At 40.1% G+C, this 20165-nt stretch overlaps 1 protein-coding gene across 1 annotated transcript in view; it reads left to right on the top strand.

Annotated features, from left to right (window-relative positions):
* The window catches only part of GALNT17 (polypeptide N-acetylgalactosaminyltransferase 17), a 630956-nt gene that overhangs the window by 333589 nt on the left and 277202 nt on the right, over nucleotides 1-20165 (top strand). The window contains exon 4 of the mRNA XM_082246998.1: nucleotides 17284-17458. Within this exon, the coding sequence (XP_082103124.1) occupies nucleotides 17284-17458 (175 nt within the window). The remainder of the gene's footprint in view (nucleotides 1-17283; nucleotides 17459-20165) is intronic.

Below are 20165 nucleotides of genomic sequence, written 5' to 3'. Positions count from 1 at the left end.
GTCACTTCTAGCTCCTCTACAGTGGCTGCAACTAGGCTAGTACATTGGACTTTCCTTCTACGTGATTGTTTGTTGTTGTTTTTATTCATCCAGTTATTGGGACTGATAGCTTTTAGTGCGCTGGACATCCTACCTTTGCTATCCATTCAAGTGAATGGGGCTGTTTGTGAGGGGTCAAAGGGGTTAAAGCAGGTGGTGAGTAGGCGATACAATGCCTTCTTCCCAGATGAAGTAATGTGACAAGTGACAACATGTGTTGGGCAGAGCTGGGAGATGTCAGCACTGTAAAATGGAAGATCCGCATTAGAGAGAATACTATGGGGGAGATTTACTAAAGCTGGAGAAAGCAAAATTTGGTGCTGCTCTCCATAGAAACCAATCAGCTTCCAGGTTTTATTGTCAAAGCCTAATTGAACAATCTGAGGTTAGAAGCTGATTGGTTACTATGCACAGCTGCTATAGCTTCTTTGTTTACCAGTTTTAGTAAATCTCCCCCTATGTGTCCCGAGTATTCTGATTTTTGCAAGTTTGTTTTGTACAAAATGTGAGTGCAATTTTTTTTTTTAAAAATTGATGTGTTTTAAACTACTACACTATGACAGTATCCATGTGGTTTCAAGTGCTTTTGTAGTGATATGAATGCGGATTGAGCTCTTAAAGTGATAGCTACCTTGAACGAGTGGAAGTAGATAGAAGGTGATCTTTTTAAAATCCTGGGTCCTCTGATTTAATTACTTAAAGCGGAGTTCCGGCCAAAATTTTTTGTTTTTCAATAAAAATACCCCCGGGACAGTCAGGGCTAGTACATTCCACAATGGATAGAGCGATGACGTTCAGCTCCCAGGAATCAACGCAAAGAGGAAGTGACGGCGCGGGCCACGGCCGCAGAGGGAAGAAGTGCAAGAAAGGTGAGTATATTTTTCTTCAATAACAAGGTAAGTAAACAAAAAAAATTGTAACTATCCATTTCTTTTTCAGGTGACAAATAGGAAGCGGATGGCCCAAAATCGAGTATGTCGATTTTGTGGCCGGAACTCCGCTTTAATAGGGAAAGGTGCAGTGTGACCTGTATCTGCTTAAAGGGCCAAGAATTAGGAGGAGGGAATCTATCTGCACCAAGGTGGCTCATCACAGTGTGGGTGTATTTGGGAGTTTATAGCACTGGGATTCTGGTTCCATTATTCACACATATTTAAGATCTTCATGGAATGGGTGATGGGTGAAGAGATCACTGCAGTGGGGACTGTGACTATGCACATATGAATGTTTTTACACAATTTTGATTTCTATGTGCAATATGTTAGTATGTGATATATATTTGCTGATAATTTTTGACCTATTTAGAAAGTAGGTTGCACTGAAATTAAGGACGCACAGTATATTTATTTAGTTTGTAAAAACGTTTTATTAGTTTAATTTCAGCAGCACAACACATTTACTTCATTGTATTTATAATGCCTCCTCCCTGCCTGTCAAATGGACTCTGAAGACCAATTCGAACGTGGATGGCTATTTAGAGAGCATCACATATGTGAAAAAGTCCTTATGATGACACGGGGAGGTTGATTCACTAAAGGCAAATATACCTTGCACTGCAAGTGCACTTTAAGCTCTGTTGGTGTCTATCCTCCAATCATGTATAAACAAAAATGCTGTTATTTTCCTTGCATGTGATTGAGTATTCTTTTCAAAGTGATTCCAGGGGTTCCAGGAGTGCAGTTATCTGCAAGGATGGCTGAGACTGGCAACTCACTGAAATGTAGTCAGTGAGACATGCAAATGGATGAGTTCAGGCGGCAAGCAAAGATGTGGTCCATAAACAGGCCAAGAATTGGTACAGACTTCTGTCAGCCCGCCCACCACCTGCATTGCTTTAGTATCCTTAGCTCTTCCGGGATGTAGTCCTGACATTTTCTGCATCTTCTGACAGCTTCTATCCCTACCCACTGGCCCGCCCACCACCTGTAGCACTTCCCTAGACCATGTTCTACAGGTCTGATAGGAGGTGGGTGGGGACAGAAGATGCAGAAAATTCTGGCACGCAATCTGGACAGAGATAATAATTCTAAAGCAATGCAAGTGGTGGGCAGGCTGATGGTTGGGGACAGAAGCAGACAGACGATGCCGAGACTAAACCCGAGCAGATCTAAGCATACAAAAGCCTTACAGGTGGTGCGCGGGCTGGTGGGCAGGGACAGAAGCTGACAGCTTTGATCCTGTCAGTAAGATGCAGGAGAAGCTGAAGCGCCCACTGCACCACCCCTGAACACTGTGCCCAGGGCAGGTTCCCCGTCGCCCCCCCCCTCCCTTGCACTGGCCCTGGAGGTAACACTGCACTGGTATGGCAGTGATTATGTAAACTATTGCAAGCATATACTGGTCTGCTGATGCTGTGACTGGTGTGGTGGTGATAAGGAACATTGTTGCTGGCATACCATGGTCTGATGACACTGCAACTGGTGTGGTGGTGATCAGGTACATTGTTTCTAGCTACGCTGGTATGGTGACACCACAAGGCAAGTACACACTGTAGGGTGTGCTTTGTTCATTTTTCCATCTCAGAGATTTACATCCACTTTAAGGGAGTGATATCTCCAGTTAACATTATTCTGGACTGATAATAGAATTCATCAACATCCCCTGAGGGCAAGACAATTCATTTTTTTTAATTTAAAAAAAGACAGCTTTATACAATAGTAAGGGACATCAGCTAGGCTTAGTTAACTTTTTGACACTCTTTGCTTCTGTTAATAGAAAACTACAACAATTCTCCACTATTTGGCATGGTGTCTATTCAAACCCATGCTGCATGGATGTCACTTTCAGGTGAAGGGTAAAGATGTTTATAGTATTCTCTGATTTAAAAAAAAAAAAAAAGATGTTTATAGTAAATATTTAGCTATTAAAAACCCATTGTGTTTTCCAAAATATCATTATTTAGATTTTTACTGATAATAAGGTCATCGTCCTTCAGTTCATTTTCTGTAATCAATAGACATAACTGAATCACTGGCCCATATGTAAATTTTCAAAACCATTGTCAATATGTGTACACAGCAGATTAACTAAAAACTCACTTGCACTCACGTATAATGCTGTTTCAAGCAGTGATTTATCACTTAGCTAGAAAATGATTTGATTGTGATTTCCTTTTTATGGTTTTCTCAGTCTGTAGGGCTGAATCTAAACCCATTTAGACTTGTCCGAAGGTACTGTAAAATGCAATGAATGCTGCCTAAAAGCATTCAATTAGATAAGAAAGAGAACCTCAGGGGCAATAGTATCCTTTGCAAACCAGTGACTCTTGCAGAACACATACACATGGAAGATTGCCGTTATAACAATAATAATATCCATCCTGCATGTGAAGCTGCTGACTCTAAATTTGATTTCCCCACTTCTAAGTAGATGGATACAGTACCTCAGGGAAATGGATATTGAGCACGTGTATGGCACAAATAGCTTTCTAAAAGTCATTAGACAAACCAAAAGGAGGCTTGCAAAGTGGCAGTTTTGTGTTCTCTTTTCAGAATTTGTCTCAAATGGAAAGATTTAGGTTTATTTTATTTGCCACTTGAGTTAGTACAATAGCTGTGGTTCATTTATGTGTATAGATTGCCAGTGACTGATTTTTTGTTTAGTGTCTTTACATATCACAAACTAAAATATTGAACTGGAATACAAAGTAATAGTTTAATTACATTTAAAGGAATGTATTTATTTGGTTCAGGCTTTTTATTTTATAGCACTTGATTATACACCTTCTCTATAAGGGAGTACATTTTAGGACCCCTATAGCATGTGCCTTGCAGACCTCATTTCCCACCTGATCAACTATTCTCCAAACTCTGCTTTTCATTTCTAAAGGCTAAGTTACATTTTAGGAGCATGTTCCATGTTCCTATACACCCATCTCCCACTCCCAGTATTTCCCGCTCTGTGACAGCAGGTGGGGGATCTTCTCACTTTTCCCATCATCACAATTTGAAAACAGCACAGCTTCGCCCACACAGCTGCATCGTTCATTCACAGTTTCTTGTGAATGAATGAACTACAACTACTGTCAGCCATCACAGCAGACAGATTTTAGTTCTCAATAAATTGCAAGGGCATTGGCGAGTGCTGTCAAAGTTCATTGATTCTTTCTGCAGTTCAGTAAATGTCTGCTTATACAGGAGGTACAGGTAGACAGCAGATGGAGTCTTCAGGACCCTGGCGTTGCACATGCCATCTGCTGATAGTGGGTGTAATGCTTTACAGGCTGCAGTGTAAAATAATTATAAATGCACATTTTTTTACCTTCAAAAGGTGAACTCATCCTTTAGTCATTGTACAGCTGTCACTTGTTTTCCTCACATGTCCTTATTCCTTGTCCGAGGCTTGGTCAGCTGCTGTTGGTAATATTCTTGTTGTGATTTATCTTCACAAACTTCATTTATTCTCTAAATCTATTCTGGTTGTTAGCTACTGTTTGCTGCCTTCCAAACCTTGGCCATTAGTGGGATGTTTTCTTCAGTTTTCCGCTTCATATCAGGGGCTGATCCAGAGTCTAGTTATGGGAGGGTCACTGCCAAAAAATAAGGTGTTGCTCACAGAACCTATCCCTGGACATGGAATCCTGTCAGATAGCGTTACTATTCTTATCTACTATGCAGCTGAGAGGAAGCAACCTATTAAAATTATGCCACTTCCTCTCAGCATGAAGGAGGTAGTAAAGAATAGTAAGAACTGCAAACCACAGTGATGAAAGTGTTAAGGCCAACCGTGACTTGGCCTTAACACTTTCAAGACCCCAGGAGTCTTAACACTTTTAATCAACTTCACGGAAGATCACGAGAGAGCAAATGCAGCTTGTCACTTTCCATGTCACCTGCCACCAGATGCAACTTGTCACTTGCCACGTTGCTTGCCACCAGAAGCGGATTGTCACTTGCCACTTCACCTGCCGCTAGATGCAGCATGTCACTTGCCATGTCACCTGCCACCAGATGCAGCTTGTTACTTGCCATGTCAATTGCCACGAGAAGTGGATTGTCACTTGCCACATCGCCAGCCACAAGATGTGGATTGTCTTTTGCCAGTGGTTGTGTCCCAAAGTGAGGGCAATGAGAGATAATGTAATGTCTCTGGTGTCCACGGCTGCACAGTGAGGGCGATGTTCTGTCAGAAGCTGAATTGCGGTGACTCGCTGGCCTACCCACCAGCTCACTGGCCTGCCGGCCCACTCACCCACCAGCCTGCTTACAAGCCTGCCCACCCACTCACCAGCCGGCTCATCCAATTGCCCCGTTGCCCCCCCTGGATCTGCCCCTGCTTCATATAGGGTATTTATTTCCTCTTCAGTCATATTAAGTTAGCTCGTCCTTGCTATTTACTGGTTCTTCCCTTCCTGTCTTCCTTATGCCCCCTTTGTTGGGCATGCTTCTTCTCTCTCCTTCTAAACTATCCTTCTCCTCCCTTATATTCATACCATTTTTCCTATTCAGCTATACATCCCCTACCTGAATTTTCTTACCACTGTGTTTTCCTCCCTCCTTCTCATCCATTTTTCCCTTACATTCAGTGTCTCTTCCCTCTATCTTTTTCTCAGTGCTTTCTCTCTCTCCCTCACAGTTGTCCTTCTCCTTCAAGCTGATTGACATGTTTCTGTCACTTTAAATAGTTAATTTGGACCTTCACTAAGTACTACAGTGTCTCTAAGCACTGTATGAACTGTATGTAACTTCAGCTGCATACAGTAGACAGTGCCAGGCTCCAGCTGTGAGACAAAGACTTCCTGTCTCACAGCGGAAAAAAACAGAGTCAGTGCTTTTTAGGCAGCGTTGCATTCTGTAAAAGAATACAGTATAAAGCTTCCTCTGATTGACTTAGTATGACATCATTGTGTCATCAGCCCGCCTCTCCACCTCAGCCAGTCAGAGAAAACTTTGTATTCCCGTTCCAGGTGTGAGACAGGAAATATCTGTCTAACAGTCAGAACCTGGTACTGTGTACTGTATGTAGCTGAAGCTACATGCGGTTCATACAGCGCTTAGAACCAATGCAACACTTACAGTACAGGAGGAAATAGTTCATTTGAACCAGCTTGGTCTCCATCTCATCCATTCTTCTTAGTGCTAGCCTTCTCTCTCCATCTCAATTCTCTTTTCCCTCTTTCTTTCACTTCCTTGTTCTCCCCCCTTCTTCTCTGATATATGTTTATTTAGTCCTTCCTAGCTGTCCTTTTCCCACGTATGCCTATTCACCTTAGCCAGTCAAATGAATCTTTGTATTCCCAGTCCAGGTGTGAGACAAGAAATCTCTTTCTAACAGTCCGAACCTGGTACTGTGTACTGTATGTAGCTGAAGCTACATGCAGTTCATACTTAGAACCAATGCAGCATTTACAGTAGAGAAGTAAAAAGTTCATTTGGACCAGCTTGGTCAAAATGAATCATTAAAAATGACAGGAAACCTGGAGATCAGCTAGTTAGAGGAAGCTGTAGTTGCAGCTTTAATTCCCCTCAGCTATCCTCCTCCTTCCCCATTTTCAGCTGTCATATTCTCTCCATCTTATCTATTCTTTTTTAGTGCTATTGTTCTCTGTCCAAATCAACTCTCTTTTCCCTCTTTCCTTTACTTCCATGCCCCCCCCCCCCACTTCTTCTCTGATGTATTTTTCTTTAATCCTTCTTAGCTGTCCATTTCACACTTATTCCTATTCCCCACATTACTAACAGACCATATTACAACACTGCATGTAAATATTTTCTCACTATATAGAGGGATAATGACTTGCATGCATACTAGTGTTAATTACAACATATATAGAAACACCAAACCAACTGGTGTAACTCCCAGAAGAGATTATTGATATTAGATAAAGCAAAATAGGAAATCAAGCAGGACATGATAATTAAGGTTTCATGAGTTATGCATTGCTCCCCATATGTGAAATTAGCATCTAACATTTATATGTGCTTACACAAATAAAAAATGACTAAAATTGTTGGATTTTTAGAGATCTTCTAGCTTAAAAAGTGTTGAAACAAAAAATATGCCCATGCTACCACTCTAATTTGTAGTCTGAAAATAAACAAAAACACAAGAAATATAACCAGTTATCTACCAACTACTCTGTAAAAGGTGAATTTGTTGCCTGGAACACATTTTTCCACATTTAGTCACTGACTGGCTCATAATATTTACATCCTATTCTTCCCAATTTGACTTATTTGATCCTCCCAACAAGTCCGATGTAGGCACTGCCTAAAGTTTTCTAAGATATATTTTAAGGTAAAAGTAGCTTGCTCCCTTAATCCTGGTTAGGCTAAAGCCCCGTACACATGCACCGATTGTCGGGCGAACGATCAGCCGTCTTTTGTCCAGTGCTGTCGTGTTGGTTGAAAAGTGCTCAAGACTGCACACGAATTTTGTCGGCCAACAACAACCAACTTCAGAAGTGATGTCATGTGATGGTTAACTTTCCGTGTGTTTTTTATTCTCTGAGCATGCCCAGTCTTGCTCATCTGGCTTTTGTCGGCCGAAATCTGTACTGACTGACGAACAATCGGCCGTTCTTTATAGCCTGCACACCAGATTTTGTTTGGCCGAAAAGTCGCAGTTGGTTGTCGGAAGCATCATACTAACAAGCCGACAATCGGCCGATCGGACGTTGGCCGAATATTTACGGCCGACAATCGGTACGTGTGTACGGGCCTTAAGGTTACTCAGTGTCTAACCTAAGATGTCTGTGCAGTTAAAACTTTTCTGTTTGTTTTTAGTTAGAATGGGGAAGGATTAACACCAAACATAGTTTTTCACTGCTCTCTGAGTCTCTGTTACCAAGAATAATCCTCACTGTTCTTGTGCCAATAATTTAAATGGACAGGATTGTAAGGGAAAATCTTTTACAGTTTCACAGACAAAAGTTTTCTTTCTGTTTACTTTATTTATATTTTTTACTGTTTATATAGCTGTTGGAGATCTTCCATCCTGTCTTGTCTAGTGAACTAAAGACACCTTACTGATTAGAATGGTACCAGCAGATTGGTGTAGACCAAATGTGATGCCATTTTACAGGACGGAGATGTACAGTATACCAGGAAACTACAGACCAGTCAACCTATTATCAATAGTATGTAAGGTATTTGAGGGAATGGCAAGAGACTTTATACAGATATTTGTCTGCAATAATGGTATCATAAGTGACAACCAGCATGGATTTATGACACACCATTCTTGTCAGACCAATGTGTTATTGTTATGAGGAGGTAAATGAGAAATTAGATAGTGCAAGTCTAGGGTACTTAGTTTACCTAAATTGTAATAAGTCATTTAATACTGTACCTCATAAATGGTTCATTTATTAAAAAGAAGTTCTTTTGGAGTTGGTGAAATTGTATGTACATGGATAGGTAACAGGTTATATGAATGTGCCTGGAGAGTAGTGATTCAGGCAGTCCCCAAGTTAAATACATCTGACTTACATACAATTCATACTTACAAACGGAGAGAGATAACAAGAAGTAAGAGGAAATCTACCCCTAGGAAGGGAAATTCACTCAGGTAGGAGTTACCATGGGAAAAAGGTGTCTCCACTGAAACTTGATCACCAATCTGTTACAATCAAAGGGTGAGACCATCTGGGACTTATTGGTTGCACTAGATGGATCTGTGCCTTTTTTCAACCAGACTAACTATGTAACTATGGGACTGTAACTTAAGATCTAGCAGATCAATGACCAACTATCCAGGTGTACCCAGAAACAGATCCTCACAGCTGCGGAAGTAGTGTTACCACACCAAAACTGAGGTGTTCCAGAGTCGCAGGGCCTGAGGAGCCACCCGGACTTCACCAGAGCCAGTGGCGGTGTGTATATTGCACTGTAAGACACTGCCCAGGTTGCTGGCTCTCTAGAACACACCTGCGGGCACAGTGAAACCAAATGGCATGCTGGAAGAACACTGGGTACACACAGACTATACTGAGAAAGACACACACAGCAACAGGAAACAAAGGGATTCACTGACAGAAACCAAGAGAATACAAGAGGAAACACTAAGAACAAAGACAGGATAAACCAACACATAGTAAACAGCAATACTCATAAACAGCAAACGCCAGAGGAACAGGAGGGTTTGGCTCCAGCGTGGAGATACGTTGCTCCAACACTAAGCCACAGGTGCAAAGGCCTAATAATACCTAGGTTCAGAGCGAATTGGCAGGAACTCAAGCAGCTCAAGCAGGAGGTAAAGCCCGATACCTGACCAATGTACATGGAGACACAATCCTTTCCACGACAACCCAAAATGTTCAAAATCTAATTGTCACAGGAACAGAAAGTGAGATGAAATCTTCTAAACAGGAGCACAGACAGCAAAACAAACGTTACAGGAGTGTTAATCCTTCCCTATGCAACCCAAAAAAAACTAAAACGTTTTATGGCTGAATTTTTACTTACAAAATGTTCCTGGTACAACTTGAATACAAATTTAATTTAAGAACAAACCTACAGAATCGATCTTGTTTGTAACCTGGGGACTGCCTATAAATGACTTTCTCTGAATGGTCTAAAGTCATAAGTGGTGTGCCTTAGCATTCTGTCTTGAGGCCAATGCTGTTAAGTTTGTTTAATAATGGTATAGAGGTTGGAATCAACAGCTCAATTTCAGTGTTTGTTTATGATTCCACATTATGCAGGAATATCAATTTGGCACAGGATATAGCATCATTACAGAAGACCTTGACAAAATTAGGAGTGGCACAGATTCATGACAAATGATGCCTAATATTAAGAAATGTAAAATTATGCAATTGGTTGCCAAAGATACACACATAGAATGCACATTAGGAGGACACCTTCCGGAGGGACTCAATGATGAAAAAAGGATCTGTGGATGCATGTAGATTATAGACTTAGCAAAATCATGCAATGTCAAGTTGCAGCTAGAAAAAATAGCAAATACTGTCATGCATTAAAAAGGGCAACTTGAGTCATACATCAATAATTCTACCCCTTTACAAAACACCCGTTCAGCCTCATCTTGACTATGTAGTTAAATTTTGGTCACCAGTCCTCAGGAAAGAAATTGGTAAAATAGAAAAAAATTCAGTCAAGGGCAACAAAATAACAAGGGAGATTGAGGAGCTAAGCTATGAGGATTGATTGCATATATTACAGTTACCTACTCTGGAGAAGAGGCGCTTAAGAGGAGATGTGATTACAAATATACAGATACAGTGCCTTGCGAAAATATTCGGCCCCCTTGAACTTTGCGACCTTTTGCCACATTTCAGGCTTCAAACATAAAGATATAGAACTGTAATTTTTTTGTGAAGAATCAACAACAAGCGGGACACAATCATGAAGTGGAACGAAATGTATTGGCTATTTCAAACTTTGTTAACAAATAAAAAACTGAAAAACTGGGCGTGCAAAATTATTCAGCCCCTTTACTTTCAGTGCAGCAAACTCTCTCCAGAAGTTCAGTGAGGATCTCTGAATGATCCAATGTTGACCTAAATGACTAATGATGATAAATAGAATCCACCTGTGTGTAATCAAGTCTCTGTATAAATGCACCTGCACTGTGTTAGTCTCAGAGGTCCGTTTAAAGTGCAGAGAGCATCATGAAGAACAAGGAACACACCAGGCAGGTCCGAGATACTGTTGTGGAGAAGTTTAAAGCCGGATTTGGATACAAAAAGATTTCCCAAGCTTTAAACATCCCAAGGAGCACTGTGCAAGCGATAATATTGAAATGGAAGGAGTATCAGACCACTGCAAATCTACGAAGACCTGGCCATCCCTCTAAACTTTCAGCTCATACAAGGAGAAAACTGATCAGAGATGCAGCCAAGAGGCCCATGATCACTCTGGATGAACTGCAGAGATCTACAGCTGAGGTGGGAGACTCTGTCCATAGGACAACAATCAGTCGTATACTGCACAAATCTGGCCTTTATGGAAGAGTGGCAAGAAAAAAGCCATTTCTTAAAGATATCCATAAAAAGTGTCGTTTAAAGTTTGCCACAAGCCACCTGGGAGACACACCAAACATGTGGAAGAAGGTGCTCTGGTCAGATGAAACCAAAATCAAACTTTTTGGCAACAATGCAAAACGTTATGTTTGGTGTAAAAACAACACAGCTCATCACCCTGAACACACCATCCCCACTGTCAAACATGGTGGTGGCAGCATCATGGTTTGGGCCTGCTTTTCTTCAGCAGGGACAGGGAAGATGGTTAAAATTGATGGGAAGATGGATGGAGCCAAATACAGGACCATTCTGGAAGAAAACCTGATGGAGTCTGCAAAAGACCTGAGACTGGGACGGAGATTTGTCTTCCAACAAGACAATGATCCAAAACATAAAGCAAAATCTACAGTGGAATGGTTCACAAATAAACTTATCCAGGTGTTAGAATGGCCAAGTCAAAGTCCAGACCTGAATCCAATCGAGAATCTGTGGAAAGAACTGAAAACTGCTGTTCACAAACCCTCTCCATCCAACCTCACTGAGCTCGAGCTGTTTTGCAAGGAGGAATGGGCAAAAATTTCAATCTCTCGATGTGCAAAACTGATAGAGACATACCCCAAGCGACTTACAGCTGTAATCACAGCAAAAGGTGGCGCTACAAAGTATTAACTTAAGGGGGCTGAATAATTTTGCACGCCCAATTTTTCAGTTTTTTATTTGTTAAAAAATTTTGAAGTATCCAATAAATTTCCTTCCACTTCATGATTGTGTCCCACTTGTTGTTGATTCTTCACAAAAAATTACAGTTTTATATCTTTATGTTTGAAGCCTGAAATGTGGCAAAAGGTCGCAAAGTTCAAGGGGGCCGAATACTTTTGCAAGGCACTGTATATAAAAGCTGACTTCAGTAACTGTAATAAACTGTTTACTCCTATGTCCTTGAAGAGGACATGCAGGCACAATTTAAGGTTAGAATAAAGGAGTTTTATCCTTAGATTGTGGAAAGGGTTCTTCACTGTTAGAGCAGTAAACATGTGGAACTCCTTACCTGTAGGTCACATAGGTTGAACCAAATGAACCTGTGTTTTTTTCAACCATATAAACTATGTAACTTTGAATCTGTTGCCAACAGGACAGTACGTGAGGGGATCTATGTGTAACACAGCTCCAGATAGAACTTTGTACCTTCACTATACAGTGCTACTTTACCCCATATGTGGCAAATGGTATCTTCTCCACTGATCATTTTGGCCCCTTTAAGTGATCAAGCGATACTGCTTCAAAGTTTTCCTTAGCCCATACAAGGGTATGTTGTCTATATCCAATAATGTCTCCTTCACCAAGAAATAATAATAATATATAGTGTAGTATGCTTATTCCTCAATGATAACAAACCAGTAGTAAAAAATGCTCAGGTTTAAAAGGGCCTGCTTTTTGCACAGAGACAACCTGCCTGTGTATGTAGTAAGAACACCGCTGCTCTGCTGAAGCCCTGGAGCAGGCGTACATTCCAACAACAGGATGTTTGGGCCCAGAAGTGACGTACTGGAAGTTCCACCTCTGCATGTTTCATCAATCTGACATCATCAGGGAGCTTCATTCACAGGAGCGCGACTCGGGAGCAAACCTGCACGAGTGCCCCCATAGCAAGAGGCTTGCTACTTGGGGCACTTAGCAAGGGGGAGGGGCCAGGACTGCCAGCAAGGGACCCAAAAAGAAAAGGATAGGGGCTACTCTGTGCGAAACAAATGCACAGGGCAGGTAAGTATAACATGTTTGTTATTTTAAAAAATTCAAACTGTTAGAATCACATTAAATACACATTTGCATTATTCAGCAGGCTGTATTAACCCACTATTTACCTGAATACTTTCAGTGTTTGTGGACTACAACAACACACTCCTCTTATAAGGTCTAAGTCCACCCTGCCCCACCAGAGTGGAATCACAGATGTATATGGCATATCCGGCTCCAACATACAGAGTTCCTTAGGGATTTTGAAGGACACCTGTGCTGTCTTACCCCCAGTTGCTAAAGGAAATTGCTATGGGAATCTTTAATCACAGATTTTGGTCTTCAAGACACCAAGATTTTCCTAAGAGCAGCAAACTTTTCATTAGCATCAAGATTATCACCAATTTTAGCCTGAGATGAACAGTGGTCCCTGATTCTGTTGATGGTTTTTCTTGGGAGCTGGAGGGGCTATTTTGCTCCCCCCACTCCCCTTCATTGTGTATTTTCCTATATTTCTTTCTATCACCCTTTTTCCTACACTTTTGATGGCTCCCTCTCCCTTCCCTTCCCTTCCCTTAACTTTTCCCTCTACCTTACATTCCCCATGACTGGTCCTGCAATTTAAGGTGTGCTTTAAGCATTATTTTGTAAATCTGCTGATAATGAAACCCATTTCAATTAGATTACAAGCATTTATAATTATTGCGTAATAGATGATATCCTGAATTCTTATGTCGTGAATGCTTGTACTGTCCCATCTTTCTGGAAAAGCAAAAATATAGATTTTACAAGACCACTGTCCTGGAGCTCCAGGGCCTCCAAAATGTTAAGGTAGTTAGGAAGTTAGATGTTTAATTTATTTTGGAGTGTAATTGTATGTATGCTCTGTGTGAGAAATAACTTGTATAAATGTCAACTTCGTGAAAATAAAAATGATTTTATTTCTTAATTTTCCAAAAAAGTTGTAACAAAAAAATCACAACTTCAAAAAACTCACTATGCCTCTTTCTAAATACTGTGGACTATCTACTTTCCAAAAAGGCATCATTTTGAGGGTATCTCAAGAAATGATATATATATTACACACTGTATTACATAAAAGTATTGGGGCGCCTGCCTTTACACACACATGAACTTGCGTGGCAACCCAGTCTTGGTCTGTAGGGTTTAATATTGAGTTGGTCCACACTTTACTGCTATAACAGCTTCAACTCTTCTAAGAAGGCTGTCCACAAGGTTTAGGAGTGTGTCTATGGGAATGTTTGACCATTCTTCCAGAAGCGCATTTGTGAGATCTGCCACTGATTTGGACGAGAAGGCCTGACTCGCAGTCTCCTCTCTAATTCATCCCAAAGGTGTTTCAATCGGGTTAGGGTCAGGACTCTGTGTAGGCCAGTCAAGTTCCTCAACTCCAGACTCACTCATCAATGTCTTTATGGACCTTGTTTGTGCACTGGAACAGGAAGGGGCCATCCCCAAACTGTTCCCACAAAGTTGGGAGCATGAAATTGTCCATAATGTCTTGGAATGCTGAAACTAAGGGGCTAGCCCCCTAAAATGTGCTTCTGGAAGACTGATTAAATATTCCTAAAGAAATCCTCCTAAACCTTGTAGACAGCCCTCCCAGAAGAGTTGAAACTGTTATAGCTGTAAAGAGAGGGCCAACTCAATATTGAACCCTATGGACTAAGACTGAGATGCCATTAAAGTTCATGTGCGTGTAAAGGCAGGCATCCCAATACATTAATACATTTGGTAATATAGTGTATATATATATATATATATATATATATATATACAGTATCTCACAAAAGTGAGTACACCCCTCACATTTTTGTAAATATTTTATTATATCTTTTCATGTGACAACACTGAAGAAATGACAAAATCATATATTATCAGTGTTGCGCAAAAATAAAAATCTATAACAATGTGGATGTAGTGTGAATGTAATTTTGTCAGCCCTAATAATAAACTGTTATAGTATGTATATTGAAATCACACAATCCAGTGTTAAAACTTAAATATTAAAGTGCATACCATAATAATGTGATAAATCAATTAGTGATAAGATCAGTTAAAAATCTGGAAAGTGCTGAGTGCTAAATCAATAATCAATATATCAATCTCCAATAAATTAGTATACTAAAAAACTGTGCTTACTAGTTACTTCCATGCAATGTGAAAATCAATGATAAATTGGTGCAAATCCCCCTGAGGAAGACACGTGGTCCCTTGTGTCGTCACGTGTAGGGGAGGGGCAAGGACGGATGGAGCGATGCGCCGATCACCGGTGAGACTGTCAAACAGACCAACTAGGAATACACAGCCGAGGCGGCTCCCAATACACCAGGACGGTATCCGGATGTCATTGTGCATATAATGTATGGCGATCTATAGGTGCATATATGCACTATAACATGTGAGTGAAACAGCTTATTTTTTATCTGCAATAAAAGTTGTGAAGGATATAAGCACTATTTTGAGCTATTTTCTTGCATGGTAAGCTTATTATCTACTTGGAGAATCAGCTGCATATATTGGAAGGTGATCCCATTGAACAAACAGGGTCTGATTGAATGTAACACAAGCTGACCACCTGGAGGAGCCATATTCTACATTTGGGTCTTATTTGATCTTATTTTGAGGTGAGCACCCAATCACAAGGGGGTGCACGGTTTGGCAAGGATCTGTGACAATTGGTCACACACTTTGGCTGGGAACACTGCCACAATTAAGGTGGCCCGAGCACATATAAAGGACAGTTCACAATCACTCGGCACTATTTAATATCACGGACTTCTTTATAATTTATCAGTTTTAAATGCTTTATGGACTGTTTTTAGCATTTTTATAATTGTTTGCACCAATTTATCATTGATTTTCACATTGCATGGAAGTAACTAGTAAGCACAGTTTTTTTAGTATACTAATTTATTGGAGATTGATATATTGATTATTGATTTAGCACTCAGTACTTTCCAGATTTTTTAACTGATCTTATTACTTATTGATTTATCACATTATTATGGTATGCACTTTAATATTTAAGTTTTAACACTGGATTGTGTGATTTCAATATACATACTATAACAGTTTATTATTAGGGCTGACAAAATTACATTCACACTACATCCACATTGTTATAGATTTTTATTTTTGCGCAACACTAATTATATATGATTTTGGCACAGTGCACTTTCTGAGAAGTGAAGTTTTTGCATCACTACATAAATTTATGTTCTAAGTTAGGAAGGTTGCTCGCAGGACTTATCTTAGATTTGGCTTTACTGAAGAAATGACACTGTGCTACAATGTAAAGTAGTGAGTGTGCAGCTTGTATAACAGTGTCAATTTGCTGTCCCCCCAAAATAACTCAACACACAGCTATTAATGTCTAAACCGCTATACTATAACAGAAACTAAGAAAAACTGTTGTTTTTTTTTTTTTATCCTTACAACATTTTTAACAGTTTTTTTTATTCATTTAGCAAAAAAAAAAAAAAAAAAAAGAACATTTGTGATGTAAATGTCATCAAAAGAAAAAGAAAGAGTGACAGTGCTGGAATCTGAAACATTGCCTGGGCAGGAAAGGGGGAAACAGCCTAGTCTTGATTTTTAACATTTGAATCAGGCTTTTGTATAGTGTACAATAAATAAGAAATGGATTCGGTTATATGGTTGATTTTGGTGTTTCAGAACCACCAGACTAAACCTTTATTTGTAGACCTAGAGTCAGTAAATTTTTGTTCTAGTAGAAATGTGCTCTTGTTTCTGTGTTAAAACTGAAGGTAACGGTTACTACTTGTGCGTGTAAAGGGTTAACTGCCATATTTCCTGGCCCTCAATATCAATCACTCTTAGTCTGCTGGTGCTTAATTGTTGTCCCATGAACTGGAAAATCTCTGTGCATGGTGAGGTTGAGAATGTAAATAGTCAGACATAGTGCTGATTAAAGAAGTAAGTCCAAGTATTTTGCTTGCTAACATGAATACAGAAATTGGAATTGCAGAAAAAAGTAGAATGCATAAAAGAAGCACTAGAACATTACAATATATTACATTTTATTTTGGGAAGAAATGACACTTCCATTGCATTTTCAGAATTATGTTGATAGCCATTTTTTATGTGTATATTTTATACTGGATTTTCAAATGATGTAAAACTTAAAATATATGGTAGGGGTGAAGTGACTTTTTGTGTACTCATGCTGGAAGGAAAATCATCTAGGTTTGACTTGAATTAAAGTAAGAAAGCAGAAAGTTTGCCAGATGGAGGCTATAGTCCTAGACACAAATGGCATATTTCATGTCTGACATAGAGATATATTTATACACTTTTTTCTTCTTTTTTAGTGATCACATAACCTCTGTTCTCAGCTGCATAAGGAGCTTAGAAAGCTAGGAGGGAAGAAACAGCAGGACACTGGTCTTCCCAGTGAATTTTTGTGCAGGGAGGGTGTGTCAGTACAAGTCTGATGATTGAGGACAGGCAGGCTGTACTCCTAGCATGGCCAAAAAACTAAGCACGCTGAGATGAAAAATTAGAAAACTAATTTGTTCTGATATTTTTTTTTTTTTTTTCAGAGGAGCTGAAAGGACCCTTAGAAGAATATGTTCACAAGCGATATCCTGGGCTGGTTAAAGTTGTTCGTAATCATAAAAGAGAAGGCTTGATCCGAGCTCGGATAGAGGGCTGGAAAGTTGCAACAGGACAAATCACTGGATTTTTTGATGCACATGTGGAATTTACTGCTGGATGGTAGGTAAACAGAATATCTGCTTTTATCTGTCATTTTTTGAGGGACTGCAGTAAGAAGTATTTCAATGTTAAACTGAAGCTTACTTAGATATTAAACAGAAGCCACTGAAAAATGCCATTATATTTAAAGAGTAACCCCACTTTTGTTGAGAAAAACAAAATCCGTTCTGGGTGATCCTTGTACTTTGCAAAGATATTAAGAAACTTTATGGCAGAGCACTATCTTTTGTTACTCTGAAGAAAGAGATGTTCGTATGTCAATGTCTATGTGCTAAGTGAATCTGAATGGTAGTGACTTTTTAATTATCAATTAGCTGATGCACTTGCAGGGTTCTAATGAGGAGAGAGGCAGGATCCCAATTCCTTTAGACATGACTACCCCATGGGATTTTCTCACCAAAAATGAAAACTAAAGAAGATGTCTAAACTCTGATTTATATCTTTGTACATACTTCTGAAAAAAACAGCGATCCAATCACAGAAGCAGGAAAATGCATAAACATAAACATTCAATTACAATATGGCTTGTGTAGCAGATTTTTTATGCTTTTTTAATTATTTTATTCATTTTTTTTTCTATGTTTTTCCAAGAAAGTGGAGTTACTATTTACATATAACAGAGAAGACTATAATTTGGGCTCCATGATAATAAGATACAGCCTGGAATGGGCAGTGTATATAAATAGAACAGGTGGGCTGGTAGGCAGATTCAGTAAACACTCTGCATTCAGAAGTTTGAGCTACTCAGATGCTGGAAAGGAGAGCTGATTTGACTGTTCTTTTGAATTGAAGAACTGTGATGGAATACATTTTCAAAACCAGGGATTGTATAGGTATGAGTACCGGTTCACACATATGCGATGTGGGAACCCTGCGGATCCACTGCGCGTTCCCGCATCGCACTTAACTCTCAGGCAGTTCACACTGCCATATGCAAACCGCTGGGGGTGTCAATACAAAGTTAACCACACCCCCAGATCAGTTCACATATCGCAGTGCGAACTGTCATTTCGGACATTAATTGGATCGCATAGGTGTGAACACCCATGCAATCCGATTCTGGTGCAGACCAAAAAAAGGGTCCAGTGCGACTGGTCCAAATGCAATGCAAATTCAGTCATTCAATCTGTATGGCTGAATATGCAACGTACAGACATCACATGTGATTTGCAGAGCAGTGCGCTGCGAATCACATGCAATGTCTGACATCGCATATGTGTGAACCGGGACTTAAGGCTTTGAATAATGTTATTTATAATTTTTTATTTATAATTATTATTTTGTTTTCGTTTGTATGTCCAAGTACACCAGAGAACTGTTAGTGCCGATTCACATTTGTGCGATACAGTAACGCTGCGAATATGCAGCCTGATCCCGCATCGCATCCGCACCTCTGGCAGTTCACACTGCCATATGCGATTCACAGGGGGTTTCAATTAAATTTTAGCGACACCCCCAGTTGCAATCGCATATTGAAGTGCGATCTGCAAGTTCGCACAGAATCGGATCGCACTAGTGGGAACCACTATGCGATCTGATTCTGCTGCGGATGAAAAAAAGCCTCATGGGCGAGTTTATTGCGGATGCGGTGCGAATTCAGCCATACAAAGTGTATGGCTGAAATTCGCACCGCACATGAGATCGCATGTAATTTAGGAGCAGTGCGCTCCGAATTACATGCAATCTCCGCAATCGCACAAATGTGAACAGGCATTTAAACATAAAACAGTTCACCCCACACCGCTTTTACCCATGAATAAGGATAAGAGAAAGAGGACGAGCATTTTTCATTATATTTGTACGTTTTCTTTTTTTACAATTAGTATCCTGTTTATTTTTTGAATATATATTTTTTTTGTTTCCTAGTTCCACTGTTATTTGGCAGCAAATTAGCTTTCTATCATGTTGTAATACTTTTTGTCATTTCTTGCTAGCCAGTACTTTCTTTGATCCTCTTTGTAAAAATGGGTTATTTCTGTCTTTATCATTATAATATTTTTATATGTCCATGTTTTTTATAAAAGTTTTATCCGCTTTAAAATAACAGATTTTCTCTAACATTTGTATTTTCTCTTAAATTTTTCACAGAAATATTGTCTCCAGCATTTATTTGTTAGCCCATGTGCATATATAGCTTTCTATGCTGTGCCTTGTAATCCAATTCCCTCTGTGATCAAAGCGAGCCCCCTTATTTTTTTTTTTTTTAAACAATCTTTATTTTCAACTTATGACAAAAACAGTCAGTACAAGAAGAAAACGCATAGCAAAAACAGCGAATTAACCAATAGGCAAAGTGATAAGTGTTGCATGTGGTGAACAGCAATCCCAAGCACCTAAAGGTGCAATGGCTCCGTAGACTCCATTAAACAACAAGGGCTGGTGAACCATAGCCCAGGGGCGAGAGGCATGCCACCAGGCGTCAGTGGTGAACACAAAAAAGGAGCACTCAGTCTGCCAGGCGTGCGAGAAGGAGAAAAAAATCAAGAATAGGAACAGCACCCCATTGGGGGCCTCCTGCGGGGCTCGCCCAGAGAGAGGGGGGCCAAAAAAAAAGGCCTCCAACAGACTGCTCTCCGGGTAATCGCCCCAGCAGAGGACAGTCCCACCGCTCGACCTACCACCCAAGCCGGGCGGCAGGGAGGGGGGGGGCCAGGTATACGGCTCACCATAGTATCCAGTACTGATATCAGACAGAGCGTCCACGACC

This window comes from Pelophylax lessonae, assembly GCF_965119305.1.
Source record: "Pelophylax lessonae genome assembly, chromosome: 2".
NCBI classification, from domain to species: Eukaryota; Metazoa; Chordata; class Amphibia; order Anura; family Ranidae; genus Pelophylax; species Pelophylax lessonae.
The sequence above is the reverse complement of the archived record's forward strand: the minus strand, read 5'-3'. Positions and strand labels throughout refer to the sequence as shown.